At 34.1% G+C, this 25,290-nt stretch overlaps 2 protein-coding genes across 3 annotated transcripts in view; one reads left to right on the top strand and one right to left on the bottom strand.

The window, feature by feature from the left end:
* Positions 1–25,290, bottom strand: part of MCU (Mitochondrial calcium uniporter) — a 212,708-nt gene that overhangs the window by 139,745 nt on the left and 47,673 nt on the right. The gene's annotated exons all lie outside the window — the stretch shown is intronic.
* On the top strand, positions 13,301–23,446 carry jv (javelin). Its single transcript, XM_074184572.1, is given in 4 exon segments — positions 13,301–13,368; positions 16,074–16,409; positions 19,941–20,163; positions 20,166–23,446. Coding segments are annotated over 4 exon segments (3,555 nt in total). The 5' UTR covers positions 13,301–13,315; the 3' UTR covers positions 23,109–23,446.

Here is a 25,290-nt window from a genome sequence, read left to right as displayed (position 1 = left end):
TTAAAATAACATTTCTCTGTGCAAACTATTAGTGTGAAATTTACATACCTACTTGTATCGATTCAAATTATGAAGTCACGAAAGGGACATAACAGTTGTAAATAATTCGAAGAAAATGTGGAGGAGGTGAACTTTACACCAGGAAATGAAATGAAAATATTATTTCTTGAGGTGAGGTTTTTCTAGTATATAGTAAAACGTTTTTATCGCTATCATAACTATAAAAACGGTTATATCTCTAAAAATTGAGCTTGTACGCGGCTTATTATTTGAATAAAAGATTGACATTATTTAATATATTGTTTGTGCTGAATATTTCAACTTTGTTAGTTTTTATTTTTTAAATTCAAGATAATTGCGATAAATGGTAAAATTTCTAATAAGATGCATCGTCCAATTTTGGAGGGTTGTAAGTCTAGAAACACACAAACTTTTTTCAAAGTTCCGAGAATCACAACTTTTTCCGCCTTCTTTTCGCACGCTTACAAACTATGGAAAAATACAAGTGATTGTTTTTAGAGATAATATCACTATTAACATTAGCATTCTGAAAAGATATGGAGACTAGACATGCAGTTCTGTAGCTCAAGGTTACTTTGAAAATTACTACATTATTAGGATGATCAAATAGCATTGGTGAATACCACGCTTTAAAAAACAAATTTTCAGTACTGCTGAAAGAGTCATTATCAATTTGTTCAAATATTACTATACTTGATTACTAGTTCATTTCAACATTCTTCAATCAAGGTGAATCAGCTGATGCCATCAAATGAATGTTTACGATAGGAAGCAAAAGAACAACTGGGTATCTATTTGATAAGATCAAGTTTTTCAAGCTCGGGCAAATATTATCTAATTTCATTTTTCACAGATATATTTATCTCCACATCAACTAAATCTGATTGGAAGTTCGAAAATATCTAAAAAGCGTTCGTTACAAAGTAGGATAAAAATATATTTCATCACACTATTAATTTTGAACTTGAACTGTAGTAATGAAAATATAAGTAATCTCTCATTAATTCTTAGTCTCCAACCTCATTTTCCAAGAAAATTAATTATATCAACTCATTCGAATTAAATGTACATCAAGATTGAGGTTTCTCGTATCGATTTAAACATAAAAATGAAACTTAATCGATGACAAGGTTTCAATCTATTTTTTATTGCACGAAGTTCTAAGGTTGAAGTCGAGAAGAAAAAATCAAACTACTATTGCGTTTTCTGCCTCAGCGATTATTGCAATCAATCAGAATTGTGCAATTCAGAGAGTACAAAATGTGCCTTATTATTTCTTTCGTGTGGAGGTAGTTGACCTGGTGGTATATTTTCTGTAAATTAGCGTTAGTAGTAATTAGTCACACCGATGATCAAATGGAACACGCAATTGGAAAGAGCTATACAGTTATTCCAATTATTTCGAGAGACTGAATAAAAAAGTACACTTTCATTGGACGATGAAGCAGCTAATATATGTATTGTTAATGATGGTATGAATCAACGCCTTGAACGAGAAGAGAATCTTGATGAATGATAGATATGAAAAATAAGTCAAATAAATCTACGAATGCCATTATAACGTATGAAGTACTAGTTGTTGGCCGCGGCTTCGCCCGCGTAGAATATGCTTCGTCGTGTTAGGAATCACACGTTAAAAGTTAAGACCTCGTTAGTCCTTAGCTCGCACAAGTTTCTCAACTTCTGAGAGTTGCCGTTCGTATGGGGGCGACAGTTGATTAATGGAAAAACAGATTTTAAACAGATTTTTTTTAAAACATTAAGTTTCGTGACAGACCATTTGAACCAAATAGTTACAATATTCCCAAAACTTCAGGTTTCCAACTTCAAAACTGACGATATTCAAGATAATCTTTGAACCTCTTTTTCCCCTTGGTGATGAAAATTCCTGATTCCCTTTCTTGATTCTTATGGTATACAAAGAACCTACCTGCATATTGCAAGATTCTAGGTTCAGTAGCTTCGGCTGTACGTCAATATAAGATTGTCAGTTAATCAATACGTACCCACTTATACAATATTGAATAGCATCAGCAAAAAACAACTTACATCTTACACTAGACGCAAAGCGTAATGGCTACGTTGCGTCAAGTTTATCTTATCATGATAGCTTTTAAACGATTCGTCCAAATTACTTAGTGTAACAAAGTTCATATATATTAAATACTCAAAATGACAATTGTACCAATTTTTATAAGAATTTGACAGATATTCTAAAATGTGCATTGTAAAAAAAGTATCCAATTTAATTGTATTTATGGCTCAGTATTTTGCATATAGTGGCTACCACAAAAGATTTTTTTCTTATTGATTCGGTCGTTACTTGATGAAGATCCATAGTAATTTCATAAAATTGTAACCTATATGTTATTCTGATGTATAGGCTGTATTTATGTAAAGTTTCATCTGAATCCGTTCAGTCGTTTAGGCGTGAAAGAGCCACAAAAATACATGCATACATAAATCCATCCTCACAAACTTTTATATTAGTATAGAAGATATAGATTCATTTTAACTAAGATTTTCGAATTTTATGTGAATATTATCAATTACAACCTTTCTTCATCACGCGCGTCGCATCAATTTGTATTAGCCGCTTAAAGGGTTTTTATAATATGTATGAAACGGCTAAAGCAAGTATCATATTTATATGTTCAGAATCAATACCATATCCGCCTAAATAGCCTTCCAATTAACCCATTATAAGTAACCATTATTTCTATAAAATGTTTTTATTCATTCGCATGACCCACTCTTGAAAAATATTTAAACATTGTGACCTGGTCCTATTTATATTTTTATGTTTCTCAAATAGCATGTCATAATACAGAAAAAAGAAAATAAAAAGGCACTAATGAAAAGTCACTCCTGAAATTGACGAATCATATTTTAATATTGAAGTTGAGGAAAAATCTTCGAGATTGAATGTCATTAGCAATATGACAAAACTGTGAAACCGCATATACTCCAAGAAGAAAAATTCCCTTTTTCAAGTAAAAAGTTCGTTTCAATGTTTTTTATTCACGTAATTATTTCCTCAATTCATATTCTGAAGCATTAAAAAACAATTCATTAGCTAATTGGAACCAACCTTTTGTAATGTTTACTCACCGTCAGTAGAAAAAAATTGGTTGATGTTTTTACTCACCTGCAAGAAAAATATAAACATTAATATATGCAATCCATTACCGTTATGAGAAATTAATCAGTTTTATGGCGATATAATAACGTCCATCGGAATCATAACAATATTTTTCTACACCCGTACTCTAACAATACACTTATATGACCATAATCCGTTTCATAATGATATCCATTATGATACAGATTTTTCATAACAATACAGATTATCAACCAACCCGTGTTAGGAATCACACGTTAAAAGGTAAGACCTCGTTAATCCTTGGCTCGCACAAGTTTCGACTTCTGAGGGTTGTCGTTCGTAGGGGTGCGACAGCTGGTTAACGGAAAAACAGATTTTAAACAGATTTTAAACAGAATAGAAACCCATAATTTTTCAATCGAGAATCCTGTTCCTTTGTTTGTTCTAGATTCTAACCTAAGTAATTGCTTTATTTGTCAAAATCAGTTTTCATATTACCTACCTATATTATCAAAATGTCTGATAACAGCGATATAGAAGGAATACCATCGACTCCAATATTTTTAAAAGATCAGATTAATTACAGTTGTTATATTCAATATAAATATAATTAGAATCTTTATAGTTTTCATATATCCATGATAATACCATTAAGTTTATGTTTTTTTCAAAAAATATGAGTTAATTACTGTAAAAGTGTTCAATACAAATATAATATTTATAGTTTTTCATTATTTATCGGGTTTAGAAAAAATAGCGTATGCAACTCTCATGTAATGGTTATTAATACACTCGCATATACCATACAAAACTCGCCTTCGGCTCGTTTCGTATCCTGGTTAATGCTCGTGTCTTAATAACCATCATTACATGATCGTTGCATAATATACTATTTTCTACACCCGTACTCTAACAATACACTTATATGACCATAATCCGTTTCATAATGATATCCATTATGATACAGATTTTTCATAACGATACAGATTATCAACCAATAGAAACCCATAATTTTTCAATCAAGAATCCTGTTCCTTTGTTTGTCCTAGATTCTAACCTAAGTAACTAATTGCTTTATTTGTCAAAATCAGTTTTCATATTACCTACCTATATTATCAAAATGTCTGAAATCAGCGATATAGAAGGAATACCATCGACTCCAATAATTTTAAAAGATCAGATTAATTACAGTTGTTATATTCAATATAAATATAATTAGAATCTTTATAGTTTTCATATATTCATGATAATACCATTAAGTTTGTGTTTTTTTCAAAAAATATGAGTTAATTACTGTAAATGTGTTCAATACAAATATAATATTTATAGTTTTTCATTATTTATCGGGTTTAGAAAAAATAGCGTATGCAACTCTCATGTAATGGTTATTAATACACTCGCATATACCATACAAAACTCGCCTTCGGCTCGTTTCGTATCCTGGTTAATGCTCGTGTCTTAATAACCATCATTACATGATCGTTGCATAATATACTATTTTCTACACCCGTACTCTAACAATACACTTATATGACCATAATCCGTTTCATAATGATATCCATTATGATACAGATTTTTCATAACGATACAGATTATCAACCAATAGAAACCCATAATTTTTCAATCAAGAATCCTGTTCCTTTGTTTGTCCTAGATTCTAACCTAAGTAACTAATTGCTTTATTTGTCAAAATCAGTTTTCATATTACCTACCTATATTATCAAAATGTCTGAAATCAGCGATATAGAAGGAATACCATCCACTCCAATATTTTTAAAAGATCAGATTAATTACAGTTGTTATATTCAATATAAATATAATTAGAATCTTTATAGTTTTCATATATCCATGATAATACCATTAAGTTTGTGTTTTTTTAAAAAAATATGAGTTAATTACTGTAAATGTGTTTAATACAAATATAAATAGTTTTTCATTATTTATCGGGTTTAGAAAAAATAGCGTATGCAACTCTCATGTAATGGTTATTAATACCCTCGCATATACCATACAAAACTCGCCTTCGGCTCGTTTCGTATCCCGGTTAATGCTCGTGTCTTAATAACCATCATTCCATGATCGTTGCATAATATACTACTGAGCAACTTTGATGGCTCTCAAAAGCATTCAGTGTGATTATTTGATGGTGAAAAAAAATAGCTGATACCTATATGGTAGATATTTGGATCATCCTATAATAATTTATGTTAGTCAATCCTGAAACCATAGGCTCCGAGATTTTTGACTTCTCGATATTGAATATTTTGACTGAAGAAGACTGATATGTTTTTAAAAAATTATGTGCAACACCTAAATCACTCAAGTCACATCAACAGGTGAAAAAACAGATCAGGCTCAACAATTTCATCGTATAAAATTCGATAGAATTTTATACAGTCCATTTTTTAGCTGATTCCACTATTGCTATCCCGGAAACGGTAAGACCTACAAGATCGGTTTTGGGGAACTAGAATAATCTCTTTACAGAGCAAGAATATCAGATGTTATTTTTGAAGTGTTCGCCAAAGACTGGAATTGTCGAATTTCTTTTTTGACTTTACTACCGCTTCTATTTTGAATGATATAAAAATAGCGAAGGCACTTTCAATAATATTTCGCATTTGACATAATCTGATATGAACCAACTTGCAAAGCGATGTTTCTTTCATTATATTTCATCATCAACCTTATATTTCAAATACGCACCTGTATTGTAATACACATTTATATAAAATCATAAACTTGAGTTTGATTCATTCATTTGTTTATTCATTTGGAAACATTTGAACACCAAATTTTATGATTTTTAAGGTATATACATTTTTAAGGTTGATATGACAGTTCATATGATAGAAATTACTTATTGCAAAGATGTTAAGATTTCTATTCTACACATTCAATCACAATACTTCAATATCATACCTACTTTACTAAAATTCACCATACCTTGTCTCACTTCATATTTATTTACGACTTTCATAAATTCACTTTTTGGCGAAGGTGTTGGTTCTTTTATACAACAAGAAAGTTTATTGTATATACAGGGTGTAACTAAATAAGTGTAAAACATTTAAGAAGGTGATTCCTCATTATATGTTCCATATAAAGAAATTTTATTGGAGCATCCCTTGTTAAGGTACAGCCCCTTAAAGGGAGTACATAAAATTTGTATAAAAATTTTTTTCACAAACACTGAAAAAGTTACAATATTGAAATTAACTTGAGTTTTGTACTACCAAAAAGACACTTAGCCAGAAATTTATTTGGTTTACCCCATGGTTGTAACGGGTGGAAAACGCAACCCTTAAAATTTATTTCCAATGTAAGTTTTTGTCTCATTATTTGTTTACCATTTAAAAATTTATCTCCGACAGCCTGTTTCATTCTAAACAAAAAAATGTCTCTTGGGTTTTTTGCCCAAAATAAACCAGTTCGCAGCAAAATATTATTTTACGAACAACTACAGAGATACATTGTCATAAATGCCAAAAGACGAAACTAATCTATATAGTAGGTTGCTATTAGCGATAATGACAATTAAATTGGTATGACGCTGTCAGTTTGTGAATTTTCGAAATTGAATTAATACTAATTGTGTGTTGTTGTTCTGTTCTTAATTTGTTACTTTAATAATTCACTTGTTATTGAAATGGCATACACAAATGAGGAAATGGCTGATATGCATTACGTTTAGGGTCTGTCGCAGGGAAATGGTTTAGAAGCTTCTAGAAGATATGCTGAAATGTATCCTCAACGGCAGCATCCTTCACACAGAATATTTTCTCGACTTCATCAACGATTACGAGAATATGGTTCATTCGACAAAAAAACGCAGGATTGTGGTCGCCATCGAGAAGTACGAACACCACAGCTTGAGGAAGCAGTACTTAATTTGATTGAAGAACAACCTACTACCAGTACTAGAAAGATTGCTTTCCAGCTAAATGTTGAACATATGACGGTATTTCGAATTTTAAAGAAACAACTCTTATACCCTTACCATCTGCAACGAGTACAGGCACGGTAACCGCGAGACTTTCCGAACCGTCTTGAATTTTGCAACTGGATGCTGGAAACGATTAGAAGAAATTGTGACTTTCTGAAGACAATAGAATTCAAAGACGAATGTAGTTTTTCTCGGGACAATATTATTAATTTTCATAATTACCACATATGGGCTGCTATTGTCGAAACTAACCATCAAGAACAGTTTTCTCTTAACGTATGGCTCGAAGTTATTGGGGATCATTTAATTGGGCCTCATTTTCTACCTCCTCGATTAAATGGTGACGCAATTTTTAAGAGAAGTGCATCCAGTACTGCTGGAAGAAGTTCCTTTGGGTGTCAGAAGGGATATGTTTTTTATGCCAGATGGGGCTTTCGCCCATTTTAGTCAAGTAGCACGTCAGCATTTAACTGAAACATGCAAATCAGTGGATAGGTCGTGGAGGACCACAGAACTGGCACGCTCGATCCCCGGATCTCAATCCTCTCGATTTCTCCATTTACAGCATTTGGTTTATCGTACTCCTGTTCGCAATGTAGAGGACTTAAGAAACCGCATCATCGATGCATGCAGGGTAATCAGAGAGACTCCAGGAATATTTGAGCGAATACGTGGCTCAATGCACCGACGTCTAGACGCATGCGTAATGTCTGAAGGTAGACATATTAAACTTTTACTATGATTTCTACATGTTTTGTGTTTTGTTATCAATAAATTAGTTTTGTGTATTACCCTTTAAACGTTTAATGCAGGTACTAACTACAAAATAATAAATCCAGTTCGCATTTATGACGATGTATCTCTGTAGTTGTTCATAAAATAAGTTTTTGCTGCGAACTGGTTTAGTTTGGGCAAAAAACCCAAGATACATTTTTTGTTTAGAATGAAACAGGCTACCGGAAATAAATTTTTAAAAGGTAAACAAATAATAAGACAAAAAGTTACATTGGAAATAAATTTTAGGGGTTGCGTTTTCCACCCATTACAATCATGGGGTAAACCAAATAAATTACTGGCTAAGTGTCTTTTTAGTAGTACAAAACGTCAGGTTAATTTCAATATTGTAACTTTTTCAGTGCTTGTGAAAAAATTTGTTATACAAATTTTATGTACCCCCTTTAAGGGGCTGTATCTTAACAAGGGATGCTCCAATGAAGTTTCTTTATATGAAAGATCCTATCTTTTATTCGATGAGGAATCACCTCCTTAAATGTTTTCCACTTATTCAGTTACACCCTGTATACTGGTACATACGTTCACCTTATATTGGTGTCCCAACATATGGAAATAGCATAATAACTTTTATGTGAGAGTATAGAAAGTCATCATTTACCACGAAGTTCTCCAGTTCCAACCGTCCCTTATCTCGTAACATCCTAAAAACTGAGGAGTTTGCAAAATGACATAGTTAAGTAGAAGTTCAAGGTAAGGAACACCGAGTCAGCTAAATTGAAGTTGAAATGACAAAATATTTAATTCTTGAGGAAGACACTATTACAGGAAATACTTACACGAATGATCTCACGTGAACACAGAATGAAGTTGAATTGAATTATAGATGAATATCAACAAATGTAAAAGGGGAAACAGATTTTTTTTTTTTAGAAAAACATAAAAACTACTGAATCTTCCAAATTTATCTGCCGTGGGTGCTTTGTTCACTCTCTCAAATCGACCACCGTGTTGGTCGGTGGTTCAAGCCCCAGGCTAAATAATTAATTTTCAGTTGCTATCGGCCAACCTGTGTTAGGAATCACACGTTAAAAGGTAACACCTCGTTAGACTTTAGCTCGCACAAGTTTCGACTTCTGAGGGTTGTCGTTCGTAGGGGTACGATAGCTGGTTAACGGAAAAACAGATTTAAAACAGATTTGAATGAACTTAAAAAGTGTTAACCATATATGAAATAAAAACACAAAATATGCATTATATTACGAAAAAGAAGAAATTCCTAATTGACCACAATATCCACAGAACAGAATTAGGTCGTCGACAAAAAGTTTTAAAGCACTGCTGAATTTTTTAAAACTAACTAATCTAAGATGAACTATTTAATATTGAAATAGTTTAACTTGACAAAAGCTTAGGTAATTACTTGAATTTCATGTATATTGATGTGATAATGGAAAGAAAGGTTATTTATTGATAAAATCTTTTATTGATTATTTTGTGTATGTACATATATTATAGCTACCACAAGCAACGTTACACATAATAAAAGAATATTACGTGCTTGCTAGTCAGATTTTTATAATACTGTCAACAGTATATGTGTAACGCACACTAAACACTGAGCGTCTGTCCGACGAGAGAGGAGGAGCCTGTCTACCGCTGACGTATGCGTGAGGGAAAGGAAAGCCAGACAAACTGGCGCCGTTACGCGTTAAGTAACGAGGCGGTTTACCCTCCCATAAGGAGTTATCACTTGAAAAATTTGTAGCCACAAATTACCGATCAAGAATAATATATTTGTTTTCCGGGCCTAATTAGAAATAACGGCAACTCACTTAAACTACTATGATGATAACATATGCATGCTCATCGGCATCGACAAGATTATTTTTCAATTTCAATTATTCACATCCCGGGAATAACGGATGATCACGTTGAAACGGCGATGACACCACGTCTAACGTAAACATTAATAATGGATTGCACGGTCGTTGAATAAACAAAAAGCAAATCCATCGGCAATCTATGCAACTGATGAAGGTCGAATCGCGTATATATCTGAAAGGTGATTGGAAAGAAAAACCTCATCGATACTTCCGAAATTTAAAACGTCATTCATATATCCGCGATATATTTGCTGCACGATTGGCATTGATGACCGCATCTTTCGAATGAACTCACAAGACTGTTGGAAATAACAAGTGAGTCCTCAGCCTTGGCGTTTATATGAATTATCATACATCTCACTTATACATTTGAGGACACATTAAGGAATATTGAAAATATTTCTCTCGTTTCTAATATATCGCTGTTAATAAATAGATCCCACCAGATATTCGTAATGTGGCGAAAAAAAAATTTTTCAAGCGCGCCTCACTTGATAACAAAATGAGAGCAATTCAAATTACTGTAATCACTGATATGAGTCGTAGAAAAAGTATAGTATTCTTTTTATTTCTGATTAATTCGACCGTTACTTGATGAATATACATAGTAATTTGATAAGCTATACCTCACGATTTGATCTCCACAAACTTTATTTGAAAAATATATCACGGCATGTTTCGCTAACACAGTAGCTTTAACAACAGTGATTTGAATACTTGAAGTTACTTCTTACACTAATATTTATTTACTACGGGTAACCATAATTGAGACTACCTCCAACAAATTACCTATACCTCACTTCTACATCAATAATAATTCTGTCTCGGTCAATTTGACCAGTGGCTTCCTTTGTCACTTTGTACCATCAGTGAAATTATCAGAAATGCTAATCAGTATCATCTTGAACCATTTTAACTTTCAACCAAAATTCAGTCTACAGAATTCATATGACTTAATTAATAAAATAGAGAACATACCTCTCTCTATCAGACAACGCAAAATTACTATCTTCTGATGTGCAGAATCTGTTTTCCAGCATACCTCCTGATGATACTATTGCTTTTGTAATAGAATTATTAGATAAAAATAAAGTGAACCCAGTTATAAAACGAGAAATCATTGACCTTCGTTATGTCTCAAACAAAATTATTTTCAATTCAACAAAAATATGTATTCCTCTTCAAGAGGTTTGATTATAGAAAATCCATTAAGCCCCTTACTTGCAGAAATTTTCATAGATATGGCATAGATATGTGGATGTCGTTTTGGTATGTTTTATAGGTACCAAAAAACAATTAGATACTTCTCATAGGGATATTAACAAAATTCATGAAAACATGAAATTCACTATTGAAATAGCAAACAACTCAATAGTTAGTAGAATGAACAACAAACATGATTTTTCAATTTATCACAACCCGTCCTATACGGATCTAATATATAAAAATGGATGTTTGTTGATTGGTTGGTTGGTTGGGAAGTGATAAACTTCTACATCGCTCAACCGATCGTGATGAAACTTGACATGTATAAGTAATTTTTCATAGAGAAGGTTTGTAGGCTATAAATTTTTCTGTAACTCGCCACTAGATGGCGCTGTAGAACAATTTTCTATAACGCTTCGCACGCCTAAGTTCGTTGATACTGATTCTGTCAAAACATTGGAACAGCAGCGATACAGCAACATAGTACTAAGTAGTACTACAACTACCAAATTCTACGCGGGCGAAGCCGCGGGCAACAACTAGTATTACTATACATTACGATTCTACATATCCATATCAAAACAAAGTAGCAGCTGATAATAATAGCATGATTCACAGATTAGTGAATGTTCCTCTTTCAATAAATAATTTCAATAAAGAACTTAATATCATCAAGCAAATTGCAGTAAACAATGGGTTTGAAGTCGAATTAATAAACAAAATACCTTTCAAAAAAATCTACGCAAAAGCGATTGAGACGTTTTTCCTATCGATAAGTTAGATAATCAAAATTATAGAACTTTAACGTATTTTGGACAAACAACAAAAAAAGTGGCTTCATTTTTGAGGAAACGAGATATTAAAATTGCATATAGAACAAGTAATACGCTGGGAAAGTTAGTTAAAAATAATAAAGATAAAACATCCAAATTCGAGAAATCAGCAGTATATAAATTAAAGTGTGAAACGTGTCCTAAGGTATATATTGGTCAAAATGATAGAACATTTAGGAATCGAATCCAGAAACATCATACGAGCTATGTAAATAGGAAAACAAGTTCAATATATTTCGAAATTTTACACATAGAAAATAATTGTTTGAAACTGAATCATTTGGAAGCAATGGAAATTAATAAACTTAGAAATGTAGACATTCTAATGAATGAATGACCAACTGGATTTGAATGGATCACCATTATTGAACTTGTTTTCTTAGAAAAACCAAGAAAGAATTATTATATTGATGTAGAAGTGAGGTAATATGCTTCAGGTGATCATTATTGAAGAGGAACGTCAGGTAGAGATTTAGGTAATTTGTTGGAGTTAGTCTCAATTCTGTAGTATATAAATATTAGTGCAAGAAGCAACTTGTAGTATTCAAATCACTGTTGATAAAGCTACTATGTTAGCGAAACATGTAGTTATATATTTTTCAAATAAAGTTTGTGGAGATCAAATCGTGGGGTATAGTTTATGATAGTATAGTATTCTATTCGCGAGAAATTGACATTACTCACTAGAATGTTGAATGATTTGAGGCGCTCGCCTTAGGCTCACGTCGAAAAATTTCATTCTCACTAGTGATAGCTACATTTCTCGCTTGTTTAATAATATTTTATCGATTTACGTAAACATGTGTTCGGTTCTAAATCTTATGAAAATTATTGTTTTTCAAGTGAATCTTAATTTTTAGTATTTAGCCTAGAGTTGCCAGCTCTAAAATTTGTACAACAAAACAGACTGTTTTATGGCATTATTTTTATTTTATGTACTGTTAAATAATATTGTTTAAGTTATTCCATTCTTCATTATTCTTAATTGGGGTTTTTCAGTTAGTTCTCTAATGTATGGGTCCTTCCTAATCCACTTATTCTCATAAAATACAAATTCCTTAATTATTCCTTGTATCTCTTATCTTGGGAATTACCCGCTACTATGATCTCTCCTACCTATGTTAATACAAACCTTTGTTTATCCCTACAATAACGAAATCTGAAAAATCCCTTCTCTAACTGTCGATGTGGAGCATGGCCATTTTGTAAAATTCATTCATAACGTTTCAAACCTTGTAACAGTACAGTTAGAATTGAATATTGTCTTGTCTACAGCACACCTAGCTAGTTATTTTTCTTATTCCAATCTTTTCACAAGAGTTATTGTAATTCTTGTGTGCATTGAACATATACTCACTCATACTCATAAAACAATCGTGGGTCAAAACAACATGGTTGTTTAGAGTACTAAGTTGAACTTCGCCTTTCATTCTCAAGTTTCTATATCCCAAAAAGTAACACGTTCAAATAATTACACGGGTAATTGTGACATAGAGGTTATTTTATTGAAAAAGCAAATACTACGTTATTAGCGAACCGATAATGAATACATTTCGAAACCGAGATCCAGTTTATTGAAAGATGCTCGATGAAATACATTATTAAAAATTGTGAAAAATCGCCTCATCATCTAATAAGAAAGTAGGTAAGTTTTTCGAAACAATTTTTTCACCCCGAAAAAAATTGCAAAGGCTTAATACCTACTCGTGCACCCAACCCTTTTCTCAATGTGTGACAGAAGCTAATACTTCTTTTAATTGATTATTACTAGAGCAGCAAATTTAATGAGTGTAATAACATCATTTCCAAGTGTTATTTACCCGCACGCTACCAATAAAAGTATTATAATGGATTGAAATTAGGGAAATTAAAATGATTAAATGAGCATAATCAGTGGCGTAGATCAAATCACGCACGTGACGTAAATGTTCATCTTTACTGAATATAATAGTGACTAAGGACTAAATTGTCTGTGCAGTGAAAATATGTTGATTTTCTTCTATCGCCAATACAGTTTGATCTTTCTCATTTCGAAAGTCATGAAAAGACATGTATATGTAACAAAGGTTGACATAGAATTCAAAACTATACCACCTAGTTTCAGTATAACTGTTGAAAAATACCCTCATACATGAACACAGAGTCACGATTTGGTTGTACTATTCAATGAAACTCGTAAATGTTTCGAATTATTCGCTCTCCGGTCCATTTTATATAAAAAAAAAGTGGCAAGAGGACTATAAATGCAAAATGTTCCTATTCTTTTCGAATATATGAACAAATTTTCAATAAATCATACCTACACATCTTTGAGGAATAGTTTTTTTCAAAACAGGTTAATTTCGTATAATTTCTGCATTTTATTTCTTACTCTTTCATACTGGAACATTTCATGTATTTTTGCAATTATTATCGATGAAAGATATTCAGATATTTGCATTTTTCAACTGAATAAACGATAATGATGAAAAATATAGAATAAGAGTAAGTAGACGAGTAATGTGCTTTGCCGGAACAGGACAAGAAGTTTTCTTCACTTGAAACAGTCACAATAACATTTCCAATGTTTTATCACTCGAGTAAGTATTTTCAGTTAGCGGGATGACTCATCTAAATGTCACTAATCTCAAACATAGCCAAAGTGATAATTATGAGTTATCCCAAAACTGTCACTCATGGTGTTCCGCAAGGAACGGTTCTAGGACCAATTCTGTTCAAAATATATCTAAATGAGCTGCTACAGATACCAAGAAAAAGTAAAATTCTGAGCTTTGCTGATGATACGGCTGTCTTGTATACTGACTCTTCATGGAACCTACTGAAAGCTTCTCCAGAAAAAGATTTTATTGAGATTGAAAAATGGTTCTGTCACAATAAACTCCCCATCAATTTCGAAAAAAACAAATATTTACCCTTCACATAAAATTGCAGAACCCAATTACCCAATATGGGGTACTTAAATATAGGAAATAATAATCACATTTCTGAAGGCGAGTTAATGAAATATCTAGATATCTATATAGTGTAGCATGTCAATTTTCGCTACTTCATTTTGTAAATAAATAAAAAAGTTTTAGAGCAACATAGATTTGACTCCGTGGTGACCTACCTTCGGCGAACGTGAAAATAACAAACATAGATATGTAAAGTTGGTTGTCTAACCTCATCTATAGAAACCTTATAAAAATCCCATTGCTAATCTCGAATGTTTTGGTTATGGACAAGTTTGACAAGGAGTGTCTTCGAGTTGAAATTTTCTGTTTAATTTTAATTGTCAGCTGTTTGATGATATTTCGACTGTCAACTGTTTCATTTTTCGTCAGTGTAGCCAGTTTAGCTTTAGGGGGTGTCTGACCAGATACAACCAAACATATCATTACTTTATTCTGTTCAGATTGGTCCTTTATGCATGGAATATGCAAATATTGATAGATCAAAACGCTAGTACCCTATCTTCTAAAAAAAAGAAGAAAAGGAATTCTTTTCTGATCAGTTAGGATGGTAGATTTCGCGAAAACGACAGGTGTCTGCCCTACAGGTGTTTCTGGTTTTGTTCGGCTGACGAATCCTGAATTTGTTAAATGATCCTTAGTGGATGTTTCGTTCTGCCCATCTTATTATCAGCCACTACGTCCTGGCTTTTGATAGAAGGCTATATTGAACATTTACGACAATTTGGTGTTTGAATACTTTGTAGCACGCCACGGGTTTTTGCCTTTGGGAAGTGCCTGGGTGGCTCATCGGTGCCCAACCACTGTCCTGAACGACTCCTGTTGTCGTAGAGGATCCATTTTTCTTCAAAGTTGACGATGTGACCAAAAAAGAATCGTTTTGGTTGAGCAAAAGCAAAGAAGAACAAACCTCGAAACGTGACAAATCTGTCGATCGTTCAAATCGTAGGGCACCCATTTTCGAGCTTTTCGACCTTTCCAATTCGTTCAGAACCATCAAAAACCTTATGGGGAGCTGACGTATAATTATCCCGCCATTCCACGCATCGTTTTTGATGGGTCAGTCTTCACCAGGGTCCTTGAATCTTAGTTCTGGATTACTGTAGGTCAACCCCTTCGGGGCTCATCTTCGAGGCTAAAATCTCCGAAACGAAATTTCGCTAGCCAACTCAATTGATTCATCAACACTATATTTGCCACATACCTGTTTGATTTTTTGACAGCGCTTTGGATAAATTTAGTTCATCGTAAGCAAACAATGAACAACATCAATGTATATATTCTGAAGACAAAGTGAAAATCATATAGATATACCTATGCAAGTGGTACCAAAAAACCTATTTTTGAAAACAACTCTCAAATATATTTTTGTCCAACTCTGTAATCTCATTCTAGGAGCGACTCCTGCATAAACAACGTCAAACTAACCTTAAATTGCACCAAAGACCACGACCGTTCCAACGCCAGTTGCCACTCCACCTACAACCCCACGACTCAGCCCAAGAAGCTGAAGAGCAAATTGAGAGCCAGTTTGGAAAACGTCTCGATCAACCCTTGGGGAGTCGATTTGGAGGATCAATACAGCCTACGGAGAAGCCGCAGCTTGGCGATATCTAGAGAGAACTTGTTTCCGACCTTAGAATATAGCGAAGACGGAAGAGGAGGAAGGAGGAGGTCACAGCTGATTCCTAGGGCCAAACTGATCGACCGTTCTTCGATTAGAGAAAATAGGTGAGAGAAACTCATTTATTATCATTGTGAAAATATTGAAAGGTTTCTTCTTTTTTCCAATCTAATCAAACTTTTCGGGCCATTCTTAGACTTTACTTTATTAGTGCTTTCATAGTTTTTTATCACATATTACTACAGAAACGTTCGAATGTATCATTTATATAGGGCATTTCATTAAGCGCTTCAAGTCAAGTCAAAATATGCTTTATTGTCTGAAGATTCATATTTTATTGACAAAGCTTGGTTAAAATAATTAAATGAAAAAAAAAAACAAACAAACAAACAAAATTACACATATTAGCTACTTAGTCATATAAACTATAAACTATAAAATAATATACATTTTCAATTAGATACAGAAACAGTTTGTGAAAAGAAAAATGAAAATTTCTATGTTTTTTACCACTTTTATTTTTAACTAACGTTACTGCAGTTTCGTCCTATACGGGGATTTTCAAACTTATACAATAAACTAACAATAATTCATTACATTCGCCATTATATACCACCCCTGTAGGTACTAACAGAAATAGAGGTACTTGACTTGATTGAGTACCTGAATTTACAGTTCACAATGCGGATGTGCCAATTTGAAAACCGGAGAGTAAATTAAATCGATTTGATCATTTAACAGGTTGCTTGTGAATTTCCAAGGATTCTAAATAATTGAGTTTGCAACCCTTCTTTGCATAGTGCAGAATTTCCGTATCTGAGGATTGATTGAGTTCGTTAGAAACAACTCTAACTCTGATGTACAGTAGGACAAGAACAGAGCCTTGTGAAACACCAAAGTAAACAACCTGCCAGTAGAATAAATGAGTTTCAACTTCACATCGTCTACTCTATAGGAAGGATTTTATTTGTAAACTATCATTGTAGCCCAGTGGTGTTGTGTTAAGGTATCTGATCACTTACAAATTTGGCAGCCCAGATAAATATCGATCGATCGATAAATATCTACGATTGTTCATAATTTGGACATTTATGTAAACTAAATTAGTGAGGTTCAGGTTCAGTTTTGGGATTTAAAAAAACTGGGATCGGGAGGATTTAATTGAATAGTAAGTTATGGGCAATGAGTGAAGTATTTATTTGGATTTGAATCAATATTAGACACTGTGCAGTCCATCCCGCTCAAATATTATTATCGAGCCAAATCCAAAGGAGAATTCGATTTTCAGATTCTTGGGTTAGTATTCCAGAACCAAGCATCAGTTATACAGTAACTGGCAGTAAAATAGGAACTTTTCTATGCTTGAACATAAGATTCATTTTTCTCTTAATACAGCTTTCACTAAAATGTATACAAGGTGTCCAATATAAAACTCCGCGGGCAAATATTTAAAAAATGAAAAAAAATATCCATATTTCGTGAAAGCAGATAACTGAGGGTCCTCTTATTTACGTAGAGATCCAGCACTAGGCGTCATCCTTTAGGGCGTCGCGACACCGACGCCAATTTCTTCAAATGGTAACCCAGTATTTTCAATTGGTTTTTGAATTCTGCATTAAATTCTGAATTCAGCCACATAGCACACCTCTAGTTTCCTTGAATACTGATGAAAGAAGGCAATTTTATTGCGTATTATAAGGAGGGCCATGAATAAGTCAAAATAAATGCAATAATGTATTTATCGATCTGTCAGAAGACCTGTCAGATTTGACGAAAGTGTATTCAGTTTTGTGTTGGATTGAACAATGGTTCAATTTTCACATGCAGAAAAGTTGGATATGATATGTATTTATAGCGAAGCAAGAAGGAATTCAAAAGAAGCAGAGAGAAAATACGCTAATCGGTATCCTGACTGAAAATTACTGTCAGACAAAACATTCGCTGGCTTAGCCAAATCTTTAGCTTGAAATGGATGTCTAAATGAACGGAAGCGAAAAAAAACAAAAACGGCTACTGATGAGAATCACAGTGTTGCAGTGCTAGGTCAAATAGTGTTGGAACCATATAGTTCTACCAGACAAGTAGCAATGCATTGTAACATTTCGAAATCGGCAATACAACGTAATTTGTCAAAAAACAAATTCCATCTATACAAAATACATTTGGTTCAAAGACTCCATCCAGGTAATAATCTTAATGTGTCATTTTTAATAACTAAAATATATTCCCATATTCAGGAGATGTTGATAGAAGATTGAACTTCAATGCATGGTTGTCCACCCGTATTCATGATGATGATCAGTTCCTAAAAAAAATATTATGGAGTGATGAAAACCGTTTCCATAACAACGGTATAATAAACAAACATATTGGATTCTTGGTCTGACGTGAACACTCATTCGGTGCAAGAAACGAGATTTCAGTCTGTGTGGGGGATTAATGTTTGGTGCTGAATCATTGATAGCTATTTGATAGAACCTCATTTTTTGAAGGAATTCTCAATGGGGAGAGATACTTGGTTTTTCTACAACATGTGTTGCCGAATCTCTTGGAGAATTTACCAATACAAACTCGACTGAAATGTGGTTTCAACAAGATGGGGCACCTCCACATAATAATAGAATAGTTACCCAATATTTGGATGATACTTTCAATGAGAAATGGATTGGAAATAAGGGTCCAATATCATGGCCAGCTTGAAATCCAGATATTACTCCACTAGATTTCTTTCTCCAATATCAAATACTTAGTTTATATGCGACGTCCACAAAATGTAGAGGATTTGAAAAATAGAATCACAAATGTTTGTACTTCCATAACGCGAGAGACGCTTTTAGCTGTCACGAATCGGGAGTTACTAAAAATATGCAATATGTGTATTCGACGTGAAGGGAGACAGTTCGAACACTCACTAAAATGATTCTTGTAATCACTAATTGATTTCGTTATCATCATGTTGGTCGAGTTATGGTCAAAGTAACATATTTTTTGGTAATTTGAAACATTTATTTTAATTTGTACAGAAATACGCAACTAGATGAAATTGAACAGACAATGAAATCATAACTGATGTATTCATTTTATTGAACTCGTATTATTGCATTCATTTTGATTTATTCATGGCCCTGTTTATAATATGCAATAAAATTGCCTTTTTTCATCAGTATTCAAGGAAAACTACAAGTGTGCTATATGACTGAATTCAGAATTTAATGCGGAATCCAAAAACGAATCGAGAAATCTAGGTTACCATTCAAAAAACTTGGCGTCCGTGTCGCGACGCCCTATTGGAAGACGCCTATTGCTAGATCTCTTGGCAAATAAGAGGACCCCTTAACATCAAAATCATCTGCCTTCACGAAATATGGATATTCTCTCCCATTTTTCAGATATTTGCCCGGGGAGTTTTATATGGGACACCCTGTATATTAGTAGATAAATCCAAAAACTTCAACTTACAGTGATTGTGAGATTTTCACTCGACAAGTCACAAAACAGCGATTATTGTATATGGAAACCGTTCCGCGGTTTTGTAAACTATCAAGTGAAAATCTTGTATTATACGTTATAATGGATTTTCATCAACTACCGGTCAGCTCCATCACATACCAAAAATTTTACTATTTTTTTCCTTCCAGGTACAAAGGATCCAGTGTCGAAAACCTCCACAATCCAGAACGCCACCGAAGTAGAAGGCACTCAACCCTCATTCCCCGGACTACACACCTCCTGAACCCTTTCAACGACACAGACGAAACCGCAAGAAAGAACACGAGATATATTCCTACGTATCCCTTCAAAACCTTCCGAAAGCCACGAGACAGCCGGACAGTCTCGATTCCCACTACAAGGCAGCGTCGATTAACAGCCTATCAAAGATATCCTACGAAGAACTTCCAGAACTTAGCCTACCCAACTATTATCCAGATGCGAGATACGACACTGACAATACCGATAATATATCTTTAACGGATAACATTTCGTCAGTATCCTTCGAAAATAGCAGCAAAACCAAATATCCGTTAGACCTGAAATGGGACAAGAGCGAACCGAATGCTAGTATTCCCTACGATGAAAACATCGTTCTGAGTGCAAATAAAACTTTGTACGAGAAAGCAAAACCACGCACGATTCGAAATCCTACCCCGTATCACGAAAATTACGGCAAGATAAACCTCTCAGCTTCTAGAACAACCGAAGAAGCCGCAGAAGAGAAACCAACAGAAGAAACCGACACTAATTTGGACGAAATAAACTTAAACAACGAGCATTATACAACACCCCAAAGGGATCATTACTCTGAATCCGAACAATCAGATTGTAACACCGAAAAGACTTGTGATAAAAGTTCGGCTAAAGAGAAACCCAATAAAGCGGAGAATATTTCGAATAATCCAGATATAACGCTGATAGAAGTTCCCGCAGGGACGCAAGAAGCTGAACAACATAAAACAGTCGTATCGGTAAAAACTGCTGCGGAAAAACAGGAGAATATCGAAGAAGAAAAAGATAATTGCAAACAAGTCAGGGAATCCAAATCTCATAGTCACAATTACCTGAAAGAATTTCTGGAGACGCAAAAAGGCTCGAGGAAGCCGTTACAAAATTTCTTGGCGAAGAAATTCTCGAATTTGTCGCGAAAAACGACAAAAGAAACGACGAATTTGAAAGACAATAAGTTCCATTCCTTACCGGATATAACGGCGAGTAAAAACTTGAGGAAGTGCGAGAAAATAGACAGGAAATTACGTAAATGCCAACAAAGTAATCAGCATACTCGTTCCCAGCAAACTTCAAAGGAAAACAGGTTTATTGTGAATATAGGTAGGCACTTTGACGTAACCGCCGGAAACGCAGCTCCCGTTGACTTTGAAGTGAAAATCTCGAAAGTTGCCAGGGGTAGCAACAGAAATATTCGCGAGCTGAAATCCGAAGAGGAATTCATAGCAGCAGTGAAAAGTCTGAAAGAAACATTACACGGCAGTCAGATAAAACTGGACGAAAACGATAACATAACAAAACCGGCAGTGGTATCTCTAACAACAAAGTTGGAGGGTGAACAAAACGAGAACGAGAAATACCAAAAAGACATGGCACTTCTGTACTGCCGAGACGAATGCTCGAAAGAATTCCAAGAAAAGCTCGGAACTATGAGAAACTACTGGAATCGAATGGTTGGAAGCGATACGAACGAACATAAGGTTCAAAAACTCGAAGAAACAGAAGTCAAAACCAGCGTGGAAGAAGTGAAAAAAATATTCGAACAACCCGAAGAGAAAGTTGAAGAAAAACCACAAAGTAAAGTACAACTAACGAAGCAACTGTTTGAACCCAAAGCTACGATGGAGAAAACAGGAAAAATATCACCAATCATCAAAGAAACCTGCAGCTACTTCGAAAACACCAGCTCCAGCCATTTTTTCGAAAATGACAGATCTTTCGAAAGCCTTTGCCCAACATCCGTTGAAATTATCAACACAAAAAACAACGCCACTAAGAAGGATCTGGATCAACCAAAGCCCCACAAAGCTGTGACGAAATCTAACAGTATCTGCACCAAGCCCGAATTCGACCATGTCAGATACAAACTGGTGAAGTCTGATTTGTTCCAAAAAAAAATTTTCGCTCCAGATAAGGAGTCCCAGTTCGACGGTCTCATACAGTATCTGCAAGATTACAGTTTCCAAGAGTTACTTATAGATAACAATATCGTTATTATAGAACCGATACGTTCCAAGGTTCCCTACGAGCCATCCTCATGTCTTAAATCGATGAAGAACGTCACAACCATGATACACAAAAACCAATCCGCTGACTCAGATAACAAATCAACATTGAACCGGCACTTCTTCTACCACCCCATTAGGGTCAACAAGGAAGTCAACGAGGACGAACTGCCCAATCCTGATACGGTTAGGCAGGTGAGGGAATTTTTCGAAGGAGGCGTGAAAAAATCTGAAACTATTCAAGAAAGTGAACAAACCACGAAAGAAAATATATGTTGCAGTTCAGATCCGGATAAAGATAGATGTTCCGCAACGGATTCCAATTCCCACCTGTCTAATATGTCAGACTTTGGCAGCCAGGAGAACCTCTACGACTCCATCGATAACGAAATTTATTGTGAATATGTGAGCGAGGATATTTTGGAGAAAATCCGGGAATACGGAACTTCGGTAACTTACTATGGCGGCAGAGTGGTCGATCAAAAGTCCGGACAACCGGTCTTGACCAAAGCTATAATGAACGAAATCAGAAACAACGAGAATAAGTGCGTGGATTGCAGTAACTGCAAGAACAACGAAGTAGAGAAAAACGACAAGGAAAAAGACCATAAAGAAGGTTATCACGGAATGAAATTCAGAATACTGAAATCAAATAGTTGCAGCAGTCGCTTGGAATTGGTAGGAACTGAAAGTATGCAGGATACGAAGAAACAATTGCTATCTCAAGTGATGAAGAAAAAAAACTTGAGGAAGAGGGGCTCGATCATAAACGAAATTAATACAGAAAACGAAAAAGAGCAAGAAGATAAATTCAGTGAGAAAAATGCTATCAATGAATGCATAAAGAAACAAGCGATTAAAGATAACGAAAATCAGCCAAAGATTATCGGAGAAGAAATGAAGATACCAGAGAACAAAACGACCAAATGGAGAGAAGTCTCCAGCGATAAGAAATCGTCTAATGCAACTTACAACGATAACGGTTCGCAAAAAATCTACGATTTTTATCACTACGACAATGTCAAAAGTAGGCCAAAAAAAGTCGATGATATGGAATTTGAACCCTATGAGGTAGCTTAGAATTTCAATCATTATTGTGATTATTTTTATATTTCATGTCATAGTCCGATGTACAATTATGTAAAAATGGGTACTGGGTAGGAAGTTACTATATTTTAAGTAAATAATAATTCATGAAGAAGAGACTCGATATCAATTCAGAAGTGAAAGATATTAAATTCTCGATGTGATCAGTTTGTTCTTGATAAGAAATCAAATTCGTATAGAAATTATTATTGTAGTTATTATCAACTAACTTTCCGGGTAAGCTTCCAGTTATGTTTATATATTGAAATGGAGTATGTTTAGTGTATTATTATATCAATTGATAACTATAAATAAAATGAATTTTATTGAATTATGTAGTGGTAACGAAAATTGTATTTTAATATAAAAAAGCACCTGTTCATACAGGCGGTTCAAAAACGATTTGGCACATCACAATATTCATAAGAAGAACTGATAATTTGTACGAATATCAAGATATATCATCAGTCTAATCAATGTTGCGGATTATGGCATCTAGCATTAACCTATAATTTCAAAATATGTTATAATAAGATTTCACAACTGCAACTTTTATGATATTTCACATGGGTTTTTTTTCGAGAATTTCCACAACATTATAAATGCCAAAAAAATAAATCAGACTGCGTTGAGATTAATTTCGAAAATTTCAGTAGTTTCGAAGATAGTGGCTGTTTTCTTTCGAAATTAGAAAATCTAACAGTATCTTTTCAACCCTGACATACATTTCCGACAGCTCGTACCGTGTTTCAGATGATCAGAAAGATTTTCAAAAATTTTTCAGGAAACCTTCATCGATACTAATCAATAGGGTAATTTAATTCATTGAAATTTTGGATTGTTTTTATATGTTAATAATGCTTATCATCTAGAAAACATTTCAAATCGGTAGCATACAAGACTTCACGAGATATGTGCAACTGTCCGTACAGCGATATAAACCTCCTTAAAAATCATCGACCCATCTCCATCGTCCCTATATTGGGCAACATTTTTGAAATTATTCTCAGGACTATATCTCTACTTTGATATTAACAATCTCCTTAACACGGATCAATATGGCTTTATAAAATCGTGTTCTACTGTAGAAGCTGTTGTTCCTGTGGTCAAGAGCATAGTTGATGGTTTTGAACAAAAACAGCACAGCTCGGCCACATTGTGCGATTTGAGCAAAGCGTTTGACTGTCTTTCTCACCACAATCTACTAATGAAACTGAATGAATACGGAATCAGAGGAGTTGAACTTTCCCTCTTTAGCTCTTACTTGACCAATCGTAAACAATGCGTTGATCTTGGTAAAAATAGAACTTCGGATCTTTCGCCAATCGAATCTGGGGTACCACAGGACTCTGTTTTGGGACCTCTGTTGTTCATCATTTATATAAATTACTTCATCTTTCACTTATTACCATAAAAATGCCGATGATACAACTCTTCTGTGTACTAACCAAAACTGTGAGAATTTGTTCGTCACAATGAAAACTGTGGTAAATCAGACTGAGAAGTGGTTCAATGCTAACCTTTTGAAACTAAATAAAGATAAAACTATCAGATTCTCTACAAATAATTAAATAGCAAAAGGTGAAACTGTCAAACTACTAGGCATCACCCTAGACGATACTCTGAATTGGTCATACCACATCGAAGAATTAGGCTCGAAATTTTGCAACACAATGTATTTATAGCGGAGCCACACCAACTCACACATTTTAATTGTGGCCTTTAATTACCAAATATTTTCTTTATTTTTAATTACCGTATTATTTACATCATGTTTGTATCTCTTATATATATTTGCGTCACCACTGGTGATAGTTGTATTTTTTTCATTTTATTTGTAACATATTTGAAATGTTTGTATGGTTCAAACTTTATTGTTTTTACTTGCTCCAAATGTGATTCTAGCCATTCACCTAAAAATTTGGGACTTTCATAACAGGCTGTAACTATACTGAGTACCTCTTCTGAATTAATGATAGTTGTTGGTTTATCGATGGATCAAAAACACCTTTCGGTTCTGGTGTAGGTGTTTTCAGTCGCAGACCCAGGACAGAGATATCAACCTGCCTAGGAACCTATGCGACTGTATTTCAAGCGGAAATTTATACTATTGAATAGTATGCGGAGAGATTGGAAGAATCCAATCTCATACACAAGTCAATAAAAATATTCTCGG

This window comes from Leptinotarsa decemlineata, unplaced genomic scaffold, assembly GCF_025532065.1.
Source record: "Leptinotarsa decemlineata unplaced genomic scaffold, Ldec_3_MD MMD2_tig00026354_RagTag_RagTag, whole genome shotgun sequence".
NCBI lineage: Eukaryota > Metazoa > Arthropoda > Insecta > Coleoptera > Chrysomelidae > Leptinotarsa > Leptinotarsa decemlineata.
The sequence above is the reverse complement of the archived record's forward strand: the minus strand, read 5'-3'. Positions and strand labels throughout refer to the sequence as shown.